General features: G+C 35.3%; 1 protein-coding gene across 12 annotated transcripts in view; it reads right to left on the bottom strand.

The window, feature by feature from the left end:
* ERC2 (ELKS/RAB6-interacting/CAST family member 2) overlaps positions 1-27,309 on the bottom strand; it is a 532,940-nt gene that overhangs the window by 209,374 nt on the left and 296,257 nt on the right. For all 12 annotated transcript variants that reach the window (XR_003399297.1, XR_003399299.1, XR_003399301.1 and 9 more), the window contains one exon: positions 22,288-22,448. Coding sequence is in view for 1 of the 12 variants with exons in the window: in XM_026857422.1 (XP_026713223.1) it covers positions 22,288-22,448 (161 nt within the window). In the remaining 11 variants the exon portion in view is untranslated. The remainder of the gene's footprint in view (positions 1-22,287; positions 22,449-27,309) is intronic.

Below are 27,309 nucleotides of genomic sequence, written 5' to 3'. Positions count from 1 at the left end.
CATAATGCTTCTACACTTGGAGAACACCGTACATAAGTAATTTTTTAAAATTATGTCAGGAATCAATAACTGAGTAAAATTCTACTATAATGTAATAAAAACTTTAAAAGTATAACTATTCTCACAGCCAAAATGTTTTCAAATATTTGACAGTATCTAAAGCATTTTATTTTTCCTTCCACTGAATATTGATGATCTTTGTATCCATCTTTATATAGATAAAAAAATTATTTGTTCCATATTTGTCAAGTATTCTTCATATATATGCTTTTTAGCCTACAAGTCAGATGTCAATTATATTAATGAATGTATTATTTACAACACTTAGCAAACACTATTCACGGATTAAAATAAAGTATAACTTGTCCAAGAGGACTTAATCCATTAAAGGCATAGGAAATCAGCTCAATTTGTCAGAATGGCAGCCATTAACTCTGCAAGGTTATGCAAATACGGCAGATGAATGAGAAAGTGCAGACCATCCCCACTCTGTCAAACATAAATAAACCGTAAGAAACTGGCAGCTAACAAATTTGTTGTGTAGAGAAGGCAGGTAAGGAAACACAAATACTTTTATCCCTTAAATAGAAACAATTTAAATAATTCCACAAATGTTGTTAATGTTTGTGAAATTATACAACTACTTTTGCGTATATATGCTAATACGTTTCTTGTTCTCTGAGGTTCCCTAGAGGGAGGAAAGCTTAAGAATCTCTTGACAATCTGTCTGGAATTGGCATGTCAACTGGTAATTACGGACCTATAGGAAGTACTTAAGCACACTCTAAGTATAAATTTAGATAAATTAATAGTATCACTAATGAATAATATTGCTGACAGGGAAACCCTTTGATTTTAAAAGTATATGGGTTTCCTGACTCCATCAGGTCAATAACTGTTTTAAAAGCAGTAATTCCTGATCCTATTAGACAGTAGAAGAGGGTTAAAGGATCTTTCACACCACTGACAAATACAAAATCTATGTGTGTGCATGTATGTGTGTTACAGATGCAGATAGACAAACTGACAAACATCTTGCAAAACAATGCACAAATGATCTGACGTGGATCACACAGGTTGACAAGTCAGTACATCACTAATAACTTCAAATTCGTGTCGTTGGTCCCTATTGCTATTGTTATCTGGATCTTTCATGCATAGAGGCCCTCTTTTTTCCAAACATAAGTGCGGATAAATACTCAAAGAACTCGTGAAGGGGCAGAGTATATCACCTTGGGAAAGAAACATGAATGTCTTTGTCGGAGCTGCTGACAAACAGGGTCATTTCAAGAAATACAGGAACATGTAACTATATAATTACTATTTCTGAGGGAAGAGGAGGAAAAGGAGAGAAAGAAGCACCCAAATCAATTTGAACAATAGTGTAACAGTCAGGTAACCCACAAATACTGGAGAAAGACTACACTGTACAGGAATAAGATCATCATCATCTATTATGTAGCATTAGGGAAAGGTTCAGGCAGAAATTTCATTACACTCTAAACACATGTGCAACCAGTTTAACAATTCTGCTTTTTTGTTATTTTGCATGGAACAATTTTTATTATAACTTTTAAAAATGTGGGTCACATAACTAGCCACACGATCCCAAAAGATGATTACAAATAGCTTTGAGGTAATTGCTATATATTAGGCAGTATATCCAAACAGAAGGTCAAAGAAAAGATAAATTGTGAGACAGTGCTTGAAGCAAGTTCCTAGCCTTCACTGGGCAATTTCAGAAGGAAGACAGAAGGAACAAAGTTGTTTACATCCTCTATATTTTCAGTGCTAGATGGCTGAACTCTTTAGAGTACTGAACCTTCCTTAACTAACTTTATCAGTTCAAGTTATCATGACAATTGAACAACCCCTAGTGTACCTCTTGACCAATGACCTCTTCTTTCCAGTTGTCCATATCACTTTTTTTCAGATCTTCCACAACTACATGAAACAGAGTCTTTCTAAGGCTGAACTTTTTTTTTTTTTTTTTTTTCCCCCCAGCTCACTCTACTCTGTCTTGTTATGTTCAGCTTCTGAAAAGGACATTTTCTCCCACCCCAAATTTCCAAATTTGCAACTTTGTTTATCCTTCAGCACTACACACATGTAACTTACAGTGCACAAACTTTTCCCGTACTTCAGGAAAGCCCATCCTTGGATCACGTATCATCCCTGAGTTGGCCCCAGCTGTACAAAACAGAAGAATTTGCTACCAATCCCCTAATAAGTAAGAATTAACAGAAAATCACATGGGATCTACTAGCACTGCTGCTCTCAATGGGCTACAACACAAAGGAAAATATAAACCACAGAAAATGTTCTTCTCTACCATATAAAAACACTTACCAAAAACTTTAATATATTTTTCATCTTTAAAATGCTTAAATATTGTTTACCAAAATAATTCAAGATAAACTCTTCCTTTTATAGTCATTCCACTACTTCCTACACTCTCCCCCCTAGCCCCCGCAAGAACTGTCTACACACTCCTGCTAACAACTTTTCTTAAAAGGTAGAAAAAGATATGGAGCCATAGGAAATGCTTCTCTGAAGTTTCACTAATGAGGAAGCAGATCTTAAGGCTCTTGCTGCTATTGGGCTCATTTGTATTTTTTATGAGCTGATGTACTAGTGGGTAGAAGAGAGACAGACTCTCTACTGGCAGATTAACCAGCCCTTTAAGGGTGCCTGCTATTAATTTTGGTTATTCATCTGCACATCTGTCTCTGCCCAACTGTGTCATGACTATTGCTCTTTGCAGCTCACTTCATTTAATCAGAAGCTTTTCACCACTGAAATCTGTCAGCTTGTTTTCTTCTCTTACAGTATCTCAACTCTAGTTATGATCTAGTTGAAGATCAGATCTTTCATTTCCACTAGTAGGAATAAAATAATCTCTGATATTAGAAATTCGAAAGTTATTGACTACATGTTTATTCACCTCATTACTGACATGATGGTTCCTGACAACAACATCTATTATTTTCCTTAAGAAAACATCCCGTGCTAACCCCAGACTGTCCCAGCTGCGACTCTAAGGGAGCCAGTCTTACTAGGAAAATCTCTGAACCAAATACAGTTTAAACCCTCCATTACCTTAAAATTTCATAGACAATTCCCCTATCTTCCAATGGAAGAAAGACTAGCTTGTACCAACTTTCAGATAAGAGATGTGTTCGCTACTGGAGAATATCTCCCTCTGTTTTGCCAAAGCTTGTCCCTCTTGTACATCTTAATTCTCAAGGAACAAGTCATATGACCTGTTTCTTTAATATCTTCACTTTCATTTTCTAGACTCTATCTGACTACAATAATTGACTTTGGATTGTTACTACCACCTGTGTACAAAGTGTAGGACCTTATTTCAAAAGGAATATACAGTACCTTACCGTGCAGTTCACTTAAGCTCTGCTCCTGTCCCACTACCGCTTTGTTCACTTAGGGAACCATGGGAGTTCTCAAGCATTCCATAGATCTGGCAAGCAGGAGCATGGAATCTGCTGTTCTTTACCTTTAGCTGATATAAACTCTTGCCTATACAAACAGAAGACTGCTAATACACCATATATTATCCATGCCTGTACTTTATGAGACCCAAACATCTCACATGGTTCACCTGATTTAGAAACAAGTGATATAGCAGAGTTAGGATTAGATCACATCAAATATATTCTGTTTGCATTTACATTTGCTTTGTTATGAATTCTACTTTAGAAGTACATATGCTCTTTCCCAGCTAAGAAACATGCTCCAACTACAATGGTCACTGTCAGAAGAATCAAGGTACAGAAATCAGTTGTTTCCTTAGTAAGGCAGGATGTCTGATTGCAACATGAATTTTTTGTCTGGTGTTCATTTATTCTGTCACTGTTCTTATCAGTCTGAGGGTTAACTACCTGAAGGAATACAACTAAAGATTAATTTCTTCCTATCATAGTTTTGCCAGATTTACAATACAGGGTTCTCCAAATCAGGCTGTTTTCCTTACACTCTCTTTAAAGAACCCCCCCTGCTTGCTTTGTGATGCCAGAATAACACCAAAAAACACAACACTGAAAGATTTTGCCTGTGGACTACCATTTATCTATCCTTTCAATAATATTTTCAATTTATTTTTAGTAATGTTTAAATACCTATTTAGTCAAATTTGGTTATTTACACATAAATTTTAGCATTTAGATTTATCTGTCCTAGATAGAAGCAGGCACACTGCAAAGTTCTAACCATTAGCAGTTTCTCACAAAACCCATCACACCATGCCTCTTGTGCCACAGTGAACAGAGTCACTTTATTATGAATTATAGGTAAAACTGCCTGGATGCATGGGATCAAAGAAAATAAACCACCACAGATACACTTAGACCATCTCAAAACCTAGGTACTTTTAAAAAATGCATGGTAGGAAAGAAGCTGTTTCTTATAAAAGTAGGCTTCCATATCAACTATGTCTGGGATTTTTACATGCTTTCTACAGACTGGGATAGACAACTTTAATAATCAAATTTCAGTCAAGGATGCACACATACGGTCACCATTATTTAAAACAGGCTAGAAGTTTAGTGGTTTTGTGAACATTTCTAAAAGCAAATTCTTTTCCTACAAGAAGGAAAACACTAACTGAAGATCAGCTTAGTAAAATTTAGTGTCTTGTTTTGGTGAATAGTAATTTATTTTTTGAAGTCTGAAAAGATTCCATATAACAGTATGTTAATATGAACATCCCTTCTCAAAAAGATTTTTCTCTTCCTAATGTCTCTGCTTGATTCAATAGTCATTATTATGGACTGTGAAATAACATTTTCCCAAAGGTGAAGAAAACAAAATAAACTATTTCATTATTTCTCTGTCTTTCTATCTCCTAAACAGGTTGCTGTGTGATTCTTCATTGTTCAGGACTCCTTCTGTGTATCTGTATTCGATGAATAATATTAAGAAGGCAGCTGCAGGTCCAGATTTGTTCTATCTGGTTGGAAGCCTGTGGCCACTGAAGTGAGAGTTAATGCTAATACAGATACATCATAGAATAGACTTTTTATTCATAAGCTTCCTGCAATTTTTAAGAGGAAAAAAGTCATTAAAAGCACAAGATTAGATCTAAAATTTATCTTTAAAATAATTCCTGAAACAGGAGTCAGACCAGAACAAACAAGCTTCTGATATTTACCGCCAAGCATATTAGTAATATGATTCAGAACTGCAACCACCTTGTAACATTTATACACAAAAAACTAACTTTGAGACACCAAATTACAAGGACCAGCCCCAGTTACAACACCTGTGGATTTCTGGACATGTGTGAAATGATGATAATAAATACACAGCAGCCTTAAAGTTCTACTCCTTTTGACATACCAATATAATGCTATGTGTCAGTATATGATAAAATTACAAAGTCTAGGCCTCTCCGAAAACAGAACAATTTTATGTATTATATGAGACATGGTTCGCTCTTGGAAAAAGAGAACGGGAAAAAAATTTATAGATTTCTGTGTTAAGGTAATGAGGAGGAGTGAAAGGAAGAGAAATTACTTAAGTACTCAGAAGGTAGCTACAATCTTTAAGAAAAAAGTTAACTGGGGAAAAAATGGACAGAAGAAAGAACATGGATTTAAAGAGACATCCTGAATCGCCAAGTCTGGTTGCCTCTAAAAACCAGAAAAGGGTAAAATTAAACTTGAAATTCATTCTTAGGGCATAAAGTTGACTAAGGCCTACCCCCTTCTATATGCCAAAAACCAGTGATAAGTCCTTCAGAATGTCCCAATTACTGCTTGACAAAAAAGCCCAGAAAACAAACATGGATTCCTCCCTTTGAAGGGGCATCTGAATCTTCTGCCACACACAGAGACTGCAGGAAAAGTATTAAAAGGAGAAAATTCACATATATGAGAAGATGCTGGACCAAGTGTTCTACTTTGTGGCTCCAGCAAGATAAAAATTTTGTAAATGGGACATACAATGTCTATGCACTTCAAACACCAGTGTTCAAAGGAATTTTTTATACTGATCTTTCGTGCCTATGTTCAAGAGACTTACTTTGGTTTGGTTTGGGTTTGTTTTGGTTTTAACCTGTTCGAAATTCTGGAATTCTTGCCTGAATCAAAACATGTAACTAAATGTATCATTTCTCAGTGGCAGAATAAACATCTGGAATCATTCTAAGTAAGCCTCAAGTGTCACAGGGACCCTCCTAACACCACACAACACAAAGAACATTCTGGAGGCACACATGAATTGTTCTGCCTACCTCATGTTTTATTCATCACAGTTGCTACAAAATCTGTCTGAAAATGCTAACAAGAATCCCAAGCAATGGCAACCAAGGAGGTGTTTGACTCAGTACTACACCTGAAATAGCTTCAGAGCTGGGAAGAGTATGATCCTCAACTTAGGAAACAACCCTATGTTAAAGGGTCAACAGAGTGAATATTAGCGTCTCAGTTACTTAATAAAATTTTATAATTATGGGAGCCCAGATACTAGAACTGTCCTCTGACAAGCATGTTATTTTACATTTCTGACAAATAAGTTACAAACATGAATATAAGGTTGTAAGGTAACCTAAGCAAAAATAAAGACCAGTTTCAGGCAATGAAATATGGGTATCATTAATTACATGTATTTAGATTTAGTTTGGGGAAAAAAAAAAAAAAAAATTATACTATACCCCAGTTCAGAATTCCTTTGCTAAGTATGTATGGCCTTCACAGAATTCTTTATTTTCTCCTTTGTGAGTTTTACAAATGAATGTAGTGGCACTCTGCCTTTCGTAGGGTATTGCTTTCACATAGGATGATAACAGTCCCTTCACTGCATATTCAGAAATCAAAAATAACAGAAGTGATGAGGTTCATTTTCTGACCAAAGGAGGCCACTCTTCATATGTGTTATAGACTCAGTCTGTGTTTTCACATGTGTGAAGAACTTTTAAAAACTTAGAGCAGTTTTCATTAAAACAGCTATAATTCAGAAACCAGAAATGAATACATGAAGCTGGTGCAAAGGTAAAAGACAAGTATTTCTATTAGGGGAAAACTCAGTAATACCTGTGCAACTGAACATTTAAAACTTACTTTAAAAGAGTCTAATTTTATTTACAAAATATATAGTCCAAACAGCAATGATTTTTAGAGTTCACAGTGTCTTACATTCTACTATCTCTCTGATATTAAATAAATGCAATTATTGTTGTACTTAAAATGTTAAAGCTTCCTATTATTTAAATATAGTCCATCAGCTTTAAAATTTATATTGTTCAAAATCTCAGAAAAAATATTTCTGCTGTCAAAGAATGAGTAATATTCTTTCTTCCCCATGCTTGTTGTAATCCACATGTATTTTGTCACAATTTATCCTCACAAAACAGTAAAATCAATAGAAAACACTCTAGCAAAAGCCATCTGCAATGAAGTATAGAATGAATGCTGTTAATCTGCTAAACAAGAAAAGGGAAATTAGGGGTGGACTGGCTGCTGGGAGAAGTAGCATTATACATTTAAATTAACATTTCTTAATTAAGTTTATTTGTAAACAAATCTTGAAACACAGTGCATCATTTGTGTTCTAATATTTTCTGAACAAAAATAGTCACTGTAATATGGATTTTGACAGCTAAATCCACAATATAATTAAAAGGTAGCAAATAAAATCGTCTACAATAAAATGTGAGCTTGTGAAATGATTACCTCCTTTAACTGGGGTTATTATACCTTTCTTTAGAGTTATAAATCATTCTTTAAGCTAATAGAATTTTAGATTTGTTCAGCGCTTTCAAACAAATTATTCTCAGGTTGTTTCATATTGGTACCTACCTTTCTGCTTTGACTTTCCAGAGCACCACTGAACCATTTGAGAGGTATTGAATAAGCAACATTTATTCTGATCAGCAAAATTCTACCCTCCACTCCACGTTCATTTTATGTTGGGTTCCTTAGATGCCCACATCAAGGGTTATGATAGGCAGTTAGTATGCACACGTCCCCAAGACATGCCAAAATGTTGAATTTTCTCCATCAGACTCTTGAGCAACTCAGAAATAGCTCAAAAAATATTCTTAAATTTCTATCCTCAGACTTTCCTTCCCCAAAGGAACAAGCACTGTGAAAAAACAGCTATAGTTCTATTTACATTTAAAAAAAAAAAAAACAAAACACACAACACACCAAAACTCCCCCCCAAAGCAAACCACAGTTCCCTAGGGATGTACTTCTGTAGCAGTGGGAATCAGCATGCATTACTTTATAGCAATACGTTCTGCATGCTTAGCTCTTTAGTATATAAAGTCACTTCATCAACCCAATTATTTCTTTTTTTTCCTGTTTTTTCCCCCAAAGTAACTCTAAACTACTTTCAAACACCTTCATTACAGAAATGATTCAACCAGCGCTGCTGCAAACCATGGAAATGTAAAAGCTGTTAAAAATGTATTAAATGCTGTCCATGCCACAAGGGTACTAGTGTAAAATGACCTTAAGTTTAAAGGCTCCCTATGAAGGCAGAACAGTAATCTGCTCTGCTTCTCCTAATGAATAACAAATGGGCCTTCACAATTCATTTAGTTCAGTACAAGCTGCCATTACAACCCATTTTGTTTTTTTAACTTTGTGGTAATGTATCATCTTGCCTGACTCTATGTCATCTTCTTGAAGGTCACCAAAGGTATGTAACTCCACTCTTAATAATGAAAAAAAGGAGGAAGGAAAAGGAGATATGACAAATTTTGACAAAGCACCAAGCAGTCCATTCCGATATACTATATCACACAGTGAGGCTCATACTTCCTACACAAAGATGCTTCCTCTGTTTTAAAGAACGTCAGAAAAGCACTGAAGTCTTCAAAATTATTCTGTTTTTCAATTAATAACTAAAATACAACAGTATCTGGGAAAGAATGATTTGGGTTTCTATTTACTTCCTCTTGATTTTTGTTATGCCTTAAAATACAGTCTGAATCCGAGCATTCAAAAAGGAATTAAAAGACCCCGAATATTTATCTTTATTTCACAGGTATTTAGAAACACGTATTATGTTGCTATGGACAATTAGCCTTTTATCCAATTTTAGTTGGTAGTTTAACTCACCCACCCTAAGGTTTTAATTATCCCCTCAGTCTGCATGCTTAGGCCTCAATTCATGCAGCTGGAAATCTGCCTCAGTGATGTTATAACCTTGTTAATGTAACAAAAGAGGAGTTTACTTAAAACTGTACTGACTGTGGACTTAAGCCAAATTTACTTGAAAGAGGAAAGAGACTGTCAAAAATCCTACAATAAACACAGAAATGCAGTTCTTTCATAACCTTCACCTTAATTCATATAGACAAGCAATTTACATGTAAGTGGATTCATATGGCCTGTGAGGGGCCTCCTCTCTGGAGCCGGACTATTCTTTGTACCCTACCCCCATCTTTAACAAAAAAAAGCTCCAGCAGTTCACTTTACAGAAATGGCAAAGTATCTGCAATCTTTTTTAATTACAATAAAACATAATTAAGATAAACATTTATAAAGCTAGTCACTATCAATAAAGGCACCATAATTTCACAAAGCCAATTTCACGTAAATTCAGCTAGTCCTTTGTCAAATACATATTTTAAATTCAATAAAGGTTTCATTTGAAGAGTGTAAAGTTCCACTTCCAATGAGGTAATAGTTACATTAGCCTTAAGTGGAAGTTGCTTGTCATATACTGATATCCCCCATTCATTTAGTTGCCAAATTACAGTAGGGATTTCCTACATTCATCTGCTAATTAGATTCATTTTTAGGCTAGATAATAACAAAAACCTACATTAGACTAAACAAAACATCATAGCACTGAAGTGTTGAAGGGAAAGCTTTCTAAGAGAAAAAAAATACAAATTCTGTTTCTTAATACAACTGTGAAAATACTGTAGGTAATTTTCATCCTGATTGGATCCTTGTACTATTTTTTTTAAGAGGGGATCTGATGGGAGGGGCAGTAGCGGGTAGTTGGGTGGTACACATGTATGCATAAGCCACAAAAATAATGACACTCTTTTCATTTCACCAGTTTTCTTTCAGTTGCTTCCAGGTGGGTAAGGAGGGCAACAGGCACCCAAAACAAAACTGGAAAGCAGTCAAGTTTCTTTCAGACATGATGAAAGTTTAAATATTTTTCAATAGGTGAAAAGTCTTTTCTTGAAGCTCATGAATGTCAGAGTATTTTCCACTCTGTTAAGAGGGTATCAGGTTGCTGGATGTCAGATGATGATCTATCACACTTCTTGGGCTTCTACTCTTTAGGTGTTATGTAATAATCTCTACCTTTTTTGCTACTGAATTTCACACTAGTCCCAACACCAGCTCCTGCTCTAAACACCACAGACATGAACTACTTACCTTCAGTTTATGGACCACACAGAAAACTAAGAGTTTCTCAAGATCTGGATGAGGTTGTCCAGCTCACAAAATTACTCATAAGTTACCAAACACAATATATCCCCCAAATAGTGATGAGAAAATTCCATATTTGAAACTTTTAGATTAAGGGGGTTTAAAAGTTCAGATTGTTCTCCCTATTAAATGCACACTCCTTCCTAACCAGCCTTTGGCCTGCCATAACATGCAGACAGCTGAACCTAACTACCATGAAGTCCCCTCACTACTGCTCACTGATTGATGCAATAAGGTCCCATGTTCACACCTGACTGCATTTTATCCAAAACTCTTCCCGTCTAAAGAAATAAAATTACATATATAAAGGATTTCAGAATATAAAATTACAGAATATAAAATTACATTCTTATGAGTGTAGATTTAAGTGGAATTAGAATTTTGTTCATTAATTTATACTCACACCCCACTTAATGTAAGGATTTGAATGTATCTAGGCTAGTTTTGATTCTGTGCTGAACCAGAGGTGATCTACCTATCCTATAAAACCTACTTTTGACGTTTTCTACCTCTGTTTCCGAACCGTAAAGAAAGGGTTGAAAAACAAAAGAATTAGTACATTTAATGACTATTTCTCTCAGACCGCTCTACATTTTCCCTCCCACCTAGAAGGTGAGAACTATGTAAACTAGTCCTCAAAGAATGCAAGATGAGTTTATTGGGAAGCAAAAAAGAAGAATCCCTAGTAACTAGAATGATCTTAGCAATATGGTGATCCTCAGAGGCCTGTGTGGTCTAATTCTGGTTAGAGTCAAATGCAACAAAGACAAACTATATGTTTGAGGTAGGAGTGGTTAGAAACTGGGAAGAGTTTAACCACAAAAAAAAGTATTTTTACATTTCTAATCTAAACCAGTAAATCACAGTTCCCCCCTTAGTATCTACATATTTACAAAACTAAAACTGGATGGGGTTTGAGAAATTCACTACTAAATATGAGGAAAAAAATATACTGTCTTTCACTTGCCTCCCCCAATATACTTTTAACTACTAAAATGCAACATATTAAGCATAATACTCCTGCGAGGATTTTGCAAACTCCTCTACAAAAGCAACATTTCTATTTACCAACAATTGAAAAAAAATCTTTCCACTAACAATATTCTGCACAAGTTTCTGCTGTCACCAAGCTTTTGTTTCACCTTGAAAAGTTTATCTACTCAATTGAAGCAACTTCACCCTAAGGAGGCAAAGCAAGGTGTCCTTTTAAGGTGATGTTTATCCTGAACACAACAGCTTGACTGCAAGACGCAGCACAGACTTATATCATGTACGTTCTTAAACAGGACTTTTCTTTGATAAGATACCCTGGTACACTGTGTAACAGTGTGGACATAGCCAAGTTCTTCACAATCAGAGAAAACTGAGATGAGCTCATCCTAATTTCCACTGTCATCACATAAGTCATGATGTGTGAGTCTCTGCTAAACAGCAGCACAGCACTGGAAGGAGAGGTGGTGTTCATTAGAAATTCACTGCTTTAGCAAATTTTGTTGTGCCATATTTTACCATTTTACATGTTACAAGGCATGAGAGGATGCACATTAGAGAGCATTAACGAATACTCTCAGACATAAGTGCGCAATATTTCAAGCACATCTTGCACCTTATTAGATACAAGAGAACTCAATCAGAGGCAACACAGCAATACAAACTTAGATTTGTTTTGCCACAGCACACAGAAGTACTTGCTTTGCTGGGGGCATGGGGGGGGGAGGTGGTGGGGGTGTGTGGAATGAGGAAGCACAGGAAGGAGGCAGCAGTGGATTTACTTCATAGCACCAAAGGAATAACAGGAAGACAGAGAGAGCTAACCAAACCTTTCCCTTCTGCCACTAAGCAAGCTGTTCCTGTTTGACTGCTTCTGACTGGTCTCTCCTGTCTTTATAAGACCTTCTCCTTTTAACAGAAAACATCACCATATACATTTCTAAGCACATTTTGTATTTTATACAGTATTAAACAATAAACCAGTAATTTAGTTTCAGTGATCCAAACCTTTACATTTCATTGTTTCTCCATTTTCAAAGATCTGAGTTTACATTAAGTTCAGCATTATCCCACTGGGGAGACCCTCAGCTCATAATTCCTACCATTGAATTGCATGTCCTGGGTCTCAAGTATGCAAGATTTGCCACTGGAAAAAGGAAAAAAACCTGACCCATCATATTTTGAGGTCTAAAATGCAGAAACATCTGCTAGAATCATATTCAGTTGGCTGAGGTTAGGAATATGGGAGCCTGCAGTTGATCAGCGCTGCCCTAGGTGTCACGGAGGCCAATGGGAATTACACTAAGAGGGTTTCAGTAGACAAGGGCGTAATTCAGTCAGCTTTAAAAAAAAAAAAAAAAATAAAAAAAAAAAAAAAAAACACACAAAAAAAAAAACTTACAGCCTCCTACTCCTTCCTTTCTGTCTTTTGAGCCACTTGTTCTTTTGAGTATATTATCAGAGGTGGAGGCCTTCACATTCCCATGCTGGCTGAACTTCAAAACAAATGCCATCCTACTTCATCATTTTTATCATTACTGATTTTTTAGCTAATAAAATCACCTTTAAGGTAGTTTTAAAACAAATCATATATAGCTTTGTCAAGATCAATAACTACAGAGTTCAGCTTTTTTCTATAGTATTGTTCTTCCAGATTTTGTTGCTTATATTTTCTTATATTAAAAAAAGTTGTACAATAGAAATGAGACAAAAAGTGTTTAATATTAGTAAACAGCATACAGACTTTTTCTTCTCTATCTAAAAAGATCACTAAACTCCCCAGTAAGTTAACTGTAGATAAAAATCGTTGAGCTTACTTAGAAATTAGAAACATACTTCAAACTATACTTTTCCTTTGGAAGAGTCCAGACCTGGATTTTTATTCTTCAGGTCTGTAGAGCCCTCCTTCCTTTTACCATGGTCCATGTTTCACTGAATAGTAACTCATAGTCCCTTCTCATTTTTACGTTATCCTTCTCATCACCGTCCCTTTGCCACCTCACATGACTTTAGAATGCTATAAATCAAGTTATATCATAAACGTGTATTTTAAACCCTAACACGCTTATGAACTAAAAAAACCCAAGCATTTTAGTTTAGAGGTTGATTTTTTAAAAAGGAAAAAAGAGGAGAAACAAATGTAATTATTTTCAATGGCAATAGTTTCTTCAAATTTTCATTTACATTACAAAAGACTAGAATACTCTGCATCTCAAAGTCCTTCAAGCAGCTTTAGACACCTGTAAACCTTGACCCACTGTTAATTCTGTCTGTCTTCTAAGTGGTGCAATCACTAGAGAATGTCATGTAACTGTCATACTTCACTCTTAAAACCTGCACTTTAAAACAATCACTTTGTCACTTGTATCATCTTGTAAATTCTCTTATATACTGTAGGGCAACAGATGCAAAAGGCTACTCAAAGTGTGGCCTTTAATCTTTCTGGAGTGTATTAGTTGACTTAATATAACTGGTTCTCAAAAAAAGTTTTAAAAAATCATCTGATTGTTAACTATATGTGTTTCAACATAAGACAGCAATGTGGGAGGAAAGAGTTAATATTTCAGATAGAAAATAAATTTTAGGAACATAGTTCAAGAACAGCAGCCAAAGAGTATAAAGTAGCAGCCATTTATGGATCTCTTGTCCATGAATTTGTATAACTCCTTTTTGAACCAGCTGATGCCACCCTGCCCCCTGTGAAAGTAAGTTCCAGAAGGTCACCAACCAACCAATCCATAAAGCAACACTTCTGTCTTTGGAATCGATTACTGATTAACCTCAGCAAGTGCCTGATATTCCTCATGCTGGGAGATCTGGCAAACAACAGTTCCACATTCAGTTTACGCCTTCCTTTGAGATTCTGCAAACTTCAAACATATCCACCCCCTGCCTTCCCCAGAGTGAAAAGTCTTTAAGTCTCTCCCTCATAAAGCAGCTGCAGAATCCCCTTGATCTCTCTACCATTCAGGTTCTGGAGAAAGCACTTGAGGAATAAAACCCCTAAGTACTGTGGAATTTCCAATATAAAATGTTTGCTGGAGCAGTGACTGTTATTTTTCTACTGAGGCAAGGTACCTGAACGGGTAGAGAATAATGACAACAAAATCAGAAAGAAAAGCGCACTACTAGGATACAGAGCAGCTACCATTAAAGTTACTTTCTGTCTGGCAGATGCCTCAAGCCATATGGATCACAGGAACCTGGAAGATCATTTTAACAACTAGAGAGTCAGAAGCTTAAATCTCTATAGTTCCTTGAGAACACCGCTCTTGGAACACATGATAATTAAACCAAAATACTTATAAGATGAAGAAAACAAGACGGTCAAAATCCAGACCAATTTTCTAGATCAGAGAAGTATGCTTATTTACTGTAACCATAATATGTGTTGTCTGTAATATGTTTGAGCTCTTTCTGGCTTGCCTTCAGACAATGCTTCTGTGACACAAGAAGCACTACTGTCATTCCGTAAGAGAGAGGAAGACATCGCCTTCCGAGGAGGGAAACACTTTGAAAAGATTATTACTGCACTCTACCACTGTCTAAAGGGGACAGGAAACATGGGCGAGGCCAACTTCCTTTGCTTGGATACCCATTATAAAAACTGGCAAAATACAGCCTCTCATACCACATTTTGGAAAAATCTTAAATTGATCTTACTAGCCTCCAATAGCAGGTGACAATCTAATTTGAAAGTAAATTATGACCTTAACAAGAACAAAATGAAGAAATGGCACACTTTCTTCCCATGATGATGAAATTTCAAACATCACAAATCTTATAAAATAAAATCAAAGTATACTATCATCTAGTCTGAACATATAAGACTCAAGTGAATAAAAAGGAACTTGGTGACACTCCTATGTCTTTAAGTAAGAGAAGTGCTTTGCCAAGTAAACAGTTCACTCATTCTATTCTCACAAAGAGAAACATTTTATTGCTTTGTGCCCCTTCGTTGTTTACAAAAGAAAAACATCTCTTCATTTTAGTCAAGAAAGCTTCTGTTCCAGAGAACAAAGCCTTCATTTGGGTTTCTCTAATCTTTATGGTGTTTGCAAGTTGGTGTCAAAAATGTTAGTCAAGGCATGCTGTGTTACAGGTCTGTGGGGCAAAAGCAGTCACAAGAGACTTTCCACCCAAGTTAGGAGACCACATTACCATTCTAACTACTTCCTATGGAAGTCACAGTTGTATCAACATCCTGCTGTTTTGTTTGTATTTAACTTGGGATATGACTCTCTACACTCTCAGCATGAATCCTACAATTAAATCGAAGCAGTCCACAGGTTACTAAAAAACAGTCTAGTGTTCTATATTCAAAATGGTACAATTTTGGGGACAATCAACTTGCTATCCATTCACTGAACATGTTTATAGTATTCATTACCACTGCTGAAACAAGTCAAAATAATCCCTCTAATAAAAATACAAAAAACAAAATTAAAAAAAAAGTGAGATATGTTAAAGAATTCATGTTAGAGAAATTACCATAGCTATCTTTATCAAAATATAGGCTGTACTAGAGCTGAACAAAGTAGAAAAAATATTTTTAAATGATCCTACTTTCAAAATAATACTTTATTAATAGTCTAAGAAATCTGGCCCTGGTATATTTGCTTAAAGTTCAATTAAAAGATTATCCTTTAATGTCATGTATCCAGTATTACTTATTTAGCCTAGAACTATCCCCAAGGTAGGCGCTGGCTCTTTTTAGAAGATACTAGCAAATAAAAAAGGAGCATAAACCAAGCATCTTTGCCCACACCTTTTAGTTAAACACCTTAGTTTACAGTGTAGGCAAGAGAAACAGTTATCTACCTTCTTGCTTTCCTTTCTGAAAAGAAGGGGGCAGGGAGAAAGCATTGCCTATCTGTAACACAGAAAGCAGGCAGTTTCTGTAAGCAAGTTTTCATTTTAAGTGGTTTTAAAGAGTGAGTTACATTTCAAAGAATAGTTCTGTTAAATCACCTTGCCAATTTCTCCTACCTTGCTATACTGCTTTCCTCATCTTCGCTGCTGTATGAAAGAACCCAGAAAAGACAACTAACTTCATGACTACATGCACGTAGAGTCCCTACAACTTCATCAGGGATTTTCCATCAATGAGTGTCATGCTTCTGGCCCACGTGCACTGAGCAGGTGAACTGCACACACAATTGCTCTGAAATGTTCCAGATGCACTGAATTTATTACTCACACAGAGATTTCAGAAGCACTTTTGACCATAGCTGCACCCACAGCAATGAGGAAGAAACCACCATCCCGTGGGCCACAGAACATCTTGGGGTGGAGTAATTGGGACATCAAGGAAAACATGCCGAGTTCCTCACATTTTCCCTCCTGAAGCGCCACTCTGAGATGGAAACACTAATAGGAGAATGTAAGGCAGGGACATGAGCTGATTTGTCCAGGTGCTGGAAACATGTCCAGATTCTCTGGACATCCAACAGCCCTTGTCAGAGCTGCAGCTCCTACTGAGCTGCTACACAGATGTGAAATCCCCAACTTCTACTCCAGTAAAATTTATAGATGGAAAAAAGGGGTATGTCTGCAGAAAACCAGATGAATGGTAAACTCCCTTATACTTCTGCCACTAGTACTTCATAAAGCATTTTGACTTCCCTGCAAACTCTGAGTGTGACTCACTAGTTTTATATCTTAAACAGTCTTCCCCCTTAGGCTGTGATCCCTGACTTCCAGAATCCATTCAAAGACCTTCTTCATCCCTGCAATATCCCCAAAAGTCCACTTGAAGCCATTTGTATACTTGGCCATGCTTGAATTTCCTGCACTAAAAGGAAGGAGGGCACCGGTCGGATCAGGTGACACAAACGGGCAAGACACATTCTCCTCCCTGCAACAAGACAAGCTTCCTGCTGACACTGTGAAGCTGCTCATACTCAGGTTTGTTGAGCCAAGCAGATCCAGACCGTGGTCTTGCACCCGAGACTGGTACCTAGTGGCAAATACAAGTGCCCTCTCCTTGCTTGGCAGAGACCCTGAGCCACTAACCCAGCAGGTAAAAGTGCAGTACGTGTTCAGCACTTTGACAAAGACTGGCAGCTGGTGGGGCTGAATCCCTGGTGGAAAAAACATTTTATCCCATTCTTCCCACAAATATTTCACCCTTGACTATACACAGGTGCTGTTAAATGAATAAAGTAAACACACTGAAAAACAGAGATAAGCAATATTCATTTATTATTTTCAGTGAAAAAATGAGTGGACATTCTTAAACACAGGAAGGGCTGTTTAATTTTATACTGTCACTGTAAGGAAATTTAATGCAAAATCTGATTTAAAAATAAATTGGTTTTGAACAGCACAGCAATGTTCTATTTCTAGTAGCTGGTTATTTTATTAGGAGATATTTAATGCTTCGTTATTGAAATAATCTGATTTATTCCACATAAGGAAAAATATATATTCTTCTGGAAACTTGTAGTGAATTTCAGGGCAAAGTCACTTCCAACAAAACTGATTTAGCAATACTCACAGGTGATGGCATGAACTCTATCAAAGGCAAGGAAATTGCCTTTCAAACTCTTGGAATTTCATTCAAGATCCTCTGAAAGCTTCAGAGCACTGAGTGTACTGAGTTGACTGCTAAAGGAAATAGTAATTAGCAGTGGGATCTCAAAAATTAAGAATTCACAAGTCAAAACATGACGTTCAGTCTTTTGGGGGATTAAACTCATGGCCTCTGATTACTAAGTGTAGTGTTTATCACATTAACTAAGTCACTGAAAATTGATGAAATTAATGCTAAACCCAAATGACATAATTTTCTTTTTAAATTTTATATTTAAACATTTACTAAGTAAACACCACAGAAAGTTAATTTAAGTGCTTTTAGCCAAAAAATCCCCAAGTTTTGATAACAAAATCTTGGGGGTTTTTAGGGAGGGTGGTGTTTTTTTGTTTTAACTTCAATGGTTGCATTTTTAGGATTATATGCATATAATTTAAAAGTTGATCTAACAACTAAGGTGATGATAATCTTTATATCTTTTCCCTCTAATGCCATTAGACTTTCTTTTATGACAATTGGTTCTGCAGGTCAAACCTTATCTTTCAAGGGGAAAATAATTTTGACCATTTCTAAAAAGATGATATATCCCATAGAGTAGAATCCACTTTCCACAAGGACAGGCATTTATTTCACATACATATATAAAGCACTTTTAATATTATAAAAATACTCATTTATATACCTATACAGCTATCTAATTTTGTTACAAGCAGGTTTATGAGTTCTGGAAGGAACCGACACATAGGAAAGGACATCTGTATGAAAGCACTGTGGATGCCTTGTGGTCATGAAAGTATGCTCCACAAATATGGCATTTCTGAAAAATCTCTGCCACATCACAGCACAAACTTCTCCTACCCTCAAGCTCTTCAGATTATAAAATGAATAACCTTTTCTAGGCAAGTCTTGTGAAGTTCCCAGTAGGCTGTGCTCCTTCTTGCAGACTCTCAGAAAACAAAACCAATGACTGGAAAAAGTTGTCTGGATATATGTATTTCTAACTACCAATTTATAAATTCTGGCCAATTGAAACATTGTTATGGATGATAAATAAATTTTTAAAAAATATTAACATGCCTTTTGTCACATTGTGCAATACAGAATTTTTTTTTAAACTATCACATTAAAAAATAAAAAAGTTAATTGATTTTTTTTTATGCTCAGAGATAGAGCATAAAGCATTAAGACAATTAGGCAAAATGATGGATTTGAACACATGCTGCATTATACTGTATGCGTAACTTCCATTAATGTCAGTATGAGTTATGTGTGCACTGCTAAAATAATATAACCATAACAAAAATATTTCCTCCAGAACTAATATAGTAATATTTTTAATAGACATTTGAAAAAAAAAAACCCACATATTTAGAAAGTAACATGCAAATGCAAACCCTTCTCCAAACTTAACACTCTGGAATTCTTTAAATTTTTTTTTTTTTTTTTGTTCCCCCCACATGTTGGCATCAAGTTAAGAATAACTCAATGTTTATCTCCTTCCATGGAAGCACCTTTCATTTAATGGGTACTTATCTACTTTCTAGTTCAAAAAGACCAACCAGACAATGAACAAGATTAAGCTGCTATCCATTTTTATTCTAAACTTCCTTAAATAATTGAATGTATATGGGAACACGTAATGATAACTGAAGAAGTTATCTAAAACTGACCATTTGATTGTAGCCAGTAAATTAAGATGGATCTTGGCAATGTCAGCCAGATGGGCCTAGAACGCAGAGTTATGTTTGGAACTTGAACATAATACAAGCATAGGAAATCATCATGAATGTTCTTAAACACACAGTTCATGCCTATTTACTGGAAGCTAGGAGCCAAAATCACTCAATATTAAATTTTAAAAATGATAAATAGAAGACATGGTCAATGCTGTCCATTAATAAATTATCTTAAAATATCAGAGAGAAGACACCCTATTTTAGTATATTGCTACAACACAGAAGTATCATTATTCTGTCACTGGATGTCTGGTTCTTCACTAATTTCTACAATTGATTTTTGAGAATAACATTCATAAAAACAATGTAATGCCATATTTAGTATATTCTGTTGTAATGCAGTTTTATAAACTGTGTCATACACTAGTCACACATTCTACTGAGCAATTTCAAAAATTAAACCACTGTAATGAAATATCTGAATTATTTCTAAAACACATTTACTAATGCATGTGTATCTATTAACTTGGTTTTAGCCTATCTTATTAAATTATCTGAAATTGAATTTTGCATTTAATTTATATTTAATAGCAGTCATGCAGCCCTTCTTAGAGCTCAAAAAAATGACTCTTCACTTTTGTTTCTCTGATTCAGTCCTAATGTTGTTAAAGAAACAGTAAAAAAAAGTAAATATGATCATGGGAATTTCTGTCATTACTTTTTTCTCTGATGGTAATATTGTGCTGTGATCTTACACATTTCGTTTTGTTTATTAATTCTAATTTACTTCTAGAGCAGCAGAACCATCCTAACATTTGATAGCCATGTTAATTTCTTTCCATCTTACCACAAGCAATAGAAGTTCTGTCTGATTCCATCTCCAATATGAAATCAGTCATGTAACATATTTCACAGAAACTAAAGTTAGGATGGAATTAAATACAGTAATAGAATATATGGGGGTTTTATTAAAGTTAACTCCAATTCTAAGTTATTAGCTGAATCACAGTTTTCAGCAGGAGTGATTTGTATATGACTTAAAGCATTAGACTCTTACAGGTAACGACACAAGGATAAGTTAGCTGGGAAAGCTACCTAGTAGAGGATTAAGTAACACTCTGTGGCCTAAGTAGGAAGAAGTATGCATTATAATTAATTCTATTTCATTATTACAGGTTTGGTTTTGAATTTAAATTTGAATTTCAAACAATTTTTGGGTCAGTTTGGGATTAAAAAATGAAAACTGTATATGAACAATTGCTTCTCTTGAAGACAGAAAAAAAAGACAATAGCGGCAAAAGTCTACATAATTACACAGCTAACAGTCGCAATTAAGAAAGCAAACACAAAAAAGAAAAATAAGTAGTATTACAAAAGAAACCATGCTACTAACTACACAAAGAAAAAACTAAAACACAACAAAACCAACATCCATTTAACTAGAATTTTTACTAATTTAATTTTTTAGATGCTACTTTAAAATTTTCTTCTAATCTTACTATTTTACTCATGAAATTTATATTGTAAAAAATGCACTGTATGCTTATATCTCATTTTAAATTCCGAACTATTCCTAACTCGGACCTTTGATACTGGATCTTTCACCACTAGTACCATCTACTCAATCATTTGTTAATAAAATAGTTTTTACAAAAGAAAAATCATATTTCACTACTTTTTGCCAACTCCCAGACTGAAGATACATGCCTTACACATTTCTTCTGTGAGGTTCTGTGTACCCAACCAAAAAAGTCATAATAACAGAATTAAAGAATTAAATGCTTTTCTTCTCCCTATGTTGCTCAATAATTGATACTTATGATAAAAAGAAAAAAATCTTACCATTAGGATGGAAAACAAGCATGCACTCAAAGAAACGGACCAAAGCACTATACAGAAAACAGATGACTTCATGAAATATACTGGCACTGAGCATCTCAGTTATCATAGGTGAAATATGTACATGAAAATCAGAGAAAAAATAATTATCTACTGTAGAATATAATATCACATACTACTCTAATTTGCAAGTGCTCCCATTTTTCTGTATAGATACAGACCTCATTAAAGTCAAAGCAGAAGTTTTCTGATTTCACTGGAAACATTCATGCTTACAGTATTTCTGCGCCTATATTACATGGCAGCCATTCTTAAAACCTACTTTTAAATTTAGATTTAAATTATATGTCTATCTTCCTTCTTCATTCTGTAGACATATAGATAGTGATCATGTGTATGTAGGTTTTTGTTGCTTGGGTTTGGTTTTTTTAACCAATTCAATGCAATAACATTTGCACCATCCTTAAAAAGTTAATAAACCCCCGTCTTTGAATTTTACACTAACAGAAAATCCAACATAGGATTCCCACTGAAAGATGGGGCTTTAGACCCTGAACTTCTCATGAAAGTTATCCTGTGCCGATATTTTTATTTGCATGTAACAAAGGACAGCTTTCAAAAAATTATCATGTCAACTGTTGAGTACTTCTAAACTGAAGACTTTTGCATTTCCATATGTTAAAAGGAATTTAACAGCCTTATAACTATTAGAGGTTCTTAGATTCAGATTTTAAAATATATAGAAAAGAAATCTTACAGAAAAAACCCTTCTCTTATGGGAAGAAAGTAAGTTTAGTTTTTCTAGAAATTAGAGAAATCATCTACTTACTTCATTTCTAGAATTTCTTCAAGCTGTTTTCTTCGCTCTATTCTCAGGTTAGCCAGATGTGCTTCTTTTTCAGCCAAAGACTGCTGTGTTGAGGCAAGACGGGCTTTGGTAGAATCTAATTCTTGTCTAGTCTTTTCCAGTGCATTCATCAGCTCTTCTACCTAAGAGAGATAATTTTTTAAAGCTCCACATTCTTTACAGTAAATCTTAAATCTATATAAATACCCAAAAAAAAAAAGCCCCAAAACCACACAAAATGAATTATTTTAAGTAAATGGCTGTTCAAATCTATTTCTATCTTAACTGTTTTAAAAAATAACAAAAGTAGTCCTTAGCAAAAAATCTTAATGTTTCCATTAATCCATCAAGTAATAACCAATATTTATACAAAACAGAACTAAGAGATTGCTAGAAACCTATTTAACCTCAGCCACTGCCACATACAGACAAAATTTATAAATATTTTCTGCACCATTATTTAAATTCAGGGTGGTAGTAACTCATCATAATATCAATTTCAGAAATTTTAGATGCAGATGTAGACATATATTTTATATTAAAACTGGTCATTACAATCCATCTATTTTTCATCAAACAATGCACTCCCTTCTGTGCAGCACAGGTTGGGTAGGGAACCTGTAGACTTGCCAATCCTTGGGTATTTTCAGATCCTGAATGAATGAAGTCTGGGGCACCTGATCCAACTTCATAGTTATCCCTGCTTTGAGCAGGTTTTTGGACTGCATTGCCTCCAGTGGTCCCTGCTAACCCAAATTATTCTATGATTCTGAACATTAAATGTCTGTTACTGCTCTAATAACAACTGAGTTATTTTCCTCATGACAACTGTGAGAATCTCTGAAGTATGAAACGTAGGAATGTTAGGGTGATCTTTCTTTAGTATTGGTAAATGTCAGCTGGATGTAGGATAAATTGCTTGTTGCAGGAATTCAGAAAACCTTAATCTTTTGAGAAAACAAAATTCCGGAAAAAAAGTATATGACATGGTCTGTCGCATTATTTAAAGAACACACTAAAGAATGGAGACTACATATGACACCTGTCTGGCAGCAGAAAATTTAGTTGTGGGGTGAATCATTATATTCACAGAACCAGAGGGTCGCAAATAGTATCTAGCTACAAAGACACCAGTATCATTTCCTCCTATTCAAAATGATACCGTTTTACATTAACAGCTGCAATTAAACAACAGATTTAACTTGGGTTTTTGAGATATGATTTAAATAATGAATGTCCAATTTCTGTATTTTCTTTTTCGCCTCCTTTGTCCAAATGTTAACATTTTATAAGTTAGCAAACACTTCAGGAAAGAACATCTAAATAAAATTAAATGGGAGAGCGGATATATTCCAGTTGTTCATGTCAAGCAAATGATTGACAAGTGTTCACTTTTGCTGGTGTATTGAAAAGTCTAACAGTATTCCACTGTAATGATACAATCAGTGCCACCACAAAGAAGATGTTTTCTCACCAATTCATGCTTAACTGTTGTTTGCTGTTATCTAAATCCTACTGCCATGTGATCAGTATTTATAAGCCACGTTTGCGTTTCAATTTGAACACACATTGCCTCCTATATAACAGGTTTAATGAAGCAAAATTAATAACACGGTCCTCAAATTATAATGAGGACTCACACCCTGCTTGAAAATGATACACTGATCACTTACCACTTCTACACCAGCTGCATCTGCATCTTTATAAACAGTCTAATAAGATCAATGGAATACTAAAATAAGTCTGACACCCTTCAGTGTATAAGAAGTTATATTTGATGAATGCAGAATCAGAATTACCAAAAACATAGAAACTCAGATGTCCAACCTTCCACGCAGAAAGTAAAACCAGTGTAACACAGATATAAATGAAATAGCAATGAGTGCAAATTGTGCAGTAGAGTCTGGGCAGGTGCGAGATTCTACTAAAGCAAACCATGAAGATGAAGGCTTTCGATATCTTTGTAAAATGACAATCTAAAGAACTTTTACAGTAGAAGCAGCAAAGAGAAAATATACTTGAGGGAAATAAAACAGTAAAAAAAAGCTTGATTTGCACTTAAATCCCAGAGGGGAAAAAAAAAAAAAAAAAGCCAGAAGGAGAGAGATCATATTTCTTTAAAAATACACTCAATATCTAATATAACACCAGACACTTCATTTTCTCTTGCAGTACAAGAACACAAACCCATGCTGTCTCAAACAAGGCCAAGACTCTGCTGCTAAAGTATAATATGATATTGCTACTTGTTTTCTTGGGTTATTTCTTAGGCTTGTCCTTGTGGTTTTTAAAAACTGCAAATAGTTTCTGCTGAGCTTCCAGCCTGTTAGTTAATTCCAGGCAACACAGATTAATAGAAACAGTAGAAAGGATTCAAGACAAACTCTTACATACAGACTCTTGCTTTGAGGCAGCATCTTTAAACCCAGGTCACTCCACAGTTGCAGACGAGAGCGCAGGAAGGCAGAACAGAGGCACTGCCGTACCTTTAGTATCATTGCACTCCTTTGCCTACAGGTTCAGCTGAATTAGTACCCAACCTGTTGACTGATTGAACGCTCACCTGAGTTCTGATATATAACATCAGTTACACTTTTAAACATTTAAGGGAATTAAAGACGTGGAAAACAAAGCTGTGGATTTGTTAATGTATATTAACAACATACTCTTACGTTACCAGACAAAAGAGATCAAAGTTTAAGAGAGAAGGGGAAAAAAACGCTTTAAAAATTTAAATATGAAATCTTTTTCAAACCACAAATCGTTAACACATGTAGACTTCAAAGTTATGTTTTCATTTACACTTTCAACACAGGATTTGCCAGCTAGTTCTTCCTCCACTTTTTGAATATGGCCCAAGTTCAGAGTTGTATGTTTTCCTAGTTAACTGTCTCACCAACACCTACAGCAGAATTTAACTGGCTGGCACGTGCAGAAGAAACTGGGTTTTTTAGGCGAACTACTATCACACACTACTATGTGTGTGAATGCTGAAGTTGCACACAAAACCATCCTAGCATGTTTATTATTTAGCTGCAGCAGATATATTACAAAGGAAAATTAAACACTGAAAGCAGTATTATCTAGATATAAAAGCCTAGGGGGGAAAAAAAGCATTGTAAAACATAAACCAAATCCTTAATATAAGCACATGTTCTCTTCTTTGATATTAAATTAAAATGACAGCAGAAAAAAATTAAGGGTTAATGTTGATGTACTACCTCTTAGTCCTACTGTAAGAAATGGAAATAAATCCAGTAATACTAATGAAAAATTTTAGCTTTCTGACCCATGGCAAATACTTCTGCTGCACTCAGGGGCACTTCATCTAGAGAATAACGCGTGTGCAGGAGCCCCTTCCTCTCCAAAGCACTGGTATGGTCTTGCCTTCCAGTTTCTTTTCAGTTTTTCCGCTCTCCAGAAATTCAGCCGAGTCCTCCATTGACGTGTCAGATCAATAATGACCAAGTAACACATTTACATACTTTTCTTATCATTGTACAAAGGATCAAGCTAAAGTCTGTGTTCAGGACCATATCTGTTAACTAATATCCAGCCATTTTCCTCCCAAACTGAAGCACCTCTTCTACCTTAACTATCACATATGCATGCTTAAGACTTTTATTTACAGAAAAGTCCCTCAAAGTAATTGTTTATCAGTAACACACACTAAAACCCAAGGGGTGTTTGCAATGCTCTCGCGTGCTGCAGCCGGGGCCGGCCTTGCAGCGGCACCTCCCGGGGGGGCTGGAGCTAACAGCTCCCACCTCCCTCCTGCCTGCTGAGGGGCAGATCCTTACCCAGCCTGGCAAGACAGTTTGCCTGCAAGCCTGTTCAGTTTTTCCCCACTATATCTCTTAGTCTAAATACTTCAAATCACAAACTTTGCTGTTTTCAATACCAGCTAAAGAATTAATAAGAATTAGTGATTTGAACGTTTACTGTGAGAACCTCACTGAAAACAAAGTTCTTTCCCAGTAAGTACTCTATGCCCTGAACACATTAACTGGGTTTTCTCCCACTGTGCAAGACAGATTCATTTTCTCCTTTACATTTTCTAATAAAAGCCTTTTTCTTCATACATCCAGAAACTGGATGTATTAACTGACCTCAGCACTTCGAGGATTTTATTAAAATCTAGAATTAAGATTACATTTCAAAACAGCAGAAAACCAGCAAACTATACTATTACAATTCTTTCTTAGCTTTGAGTATTTTAAATGAAGACTTGCTACTTTTTCTGAAGCTTCACATTTTCAAGTCCTATCAGTAGTGTTTCACACCAAGGTAAGAAAAGAAAAAGAAATGAATGTGGCTGAAGTATACGTCTGTGTTACCAGATTCTGCAAATTAAAGAAGGTTAGAGTTCAAATGAATGACAGTTTATTAAAAATGCCCTGGAGCATTCTTAATTCCAGATTGGATTCGGCTCAGCACAACTCATGCTAACATAACACTGGTCCAGTTTGGGGGAATAAGGAGGGGGAGGGACAACTGCATGTTTTCTCAGTTCAAGTATAATATATTTCTGCAGTATGATGAAGAACTGGCAACTTTACAGCAATCAAGTTTAGTATTATTACTATCTTCAAAGGGTTGGCATGTCATTTTAGCAACTATACTGGTGATAAATGCAAGGGGTTTGGATTTCACTGACTTTTGCAAGCATCACTAGCTATAGAAAATCTCCATACCTACTTTAATTTAAAACCTAATCTTGTGTTAGTACACACAGATCATTTATTAATTTTACAAAGTAAAATAAATAAATTCTACTATTTCCTTACAGGTTCTTCATTTTGTTTAATACAAGAATCTTAACCATTCTAGATAATCAAAAAAAAAAAAAAAGAGGTTTAACAAACTATTATATTCATCCAGTACAGGTTTATGTGAGCTACATTTTTATAATAATAAATTAGTCAGTGTAAAAATCCATTCAATTGTTTTCAAAGGTGCTTTCTTTTTTTCCATTTGCTAAGGAAATAGAGGGTTGGTTTGTTT

The sequence above is a fragment of the Athene cunicularia genome, assembly GCF_003259725.1.
Source record: "Athene cunicularia isolate RWA chromosome 12 unlocalized genomic scaffold, athCun1 chr12_part1, whole genome shotgun sequence".
Taxonomy (NCBI): domain Eukaryota; kingdom Metazoa; phylum Chordata; class Aves; order Strigiformes; family Strigidae; genus Athene; species Athene cunicularia.
The sequence above is the reverse complement of the archived record's forward strand: the minus strand, read 5'-3'. Positions and strand labels throughout refer to the sequence as shown.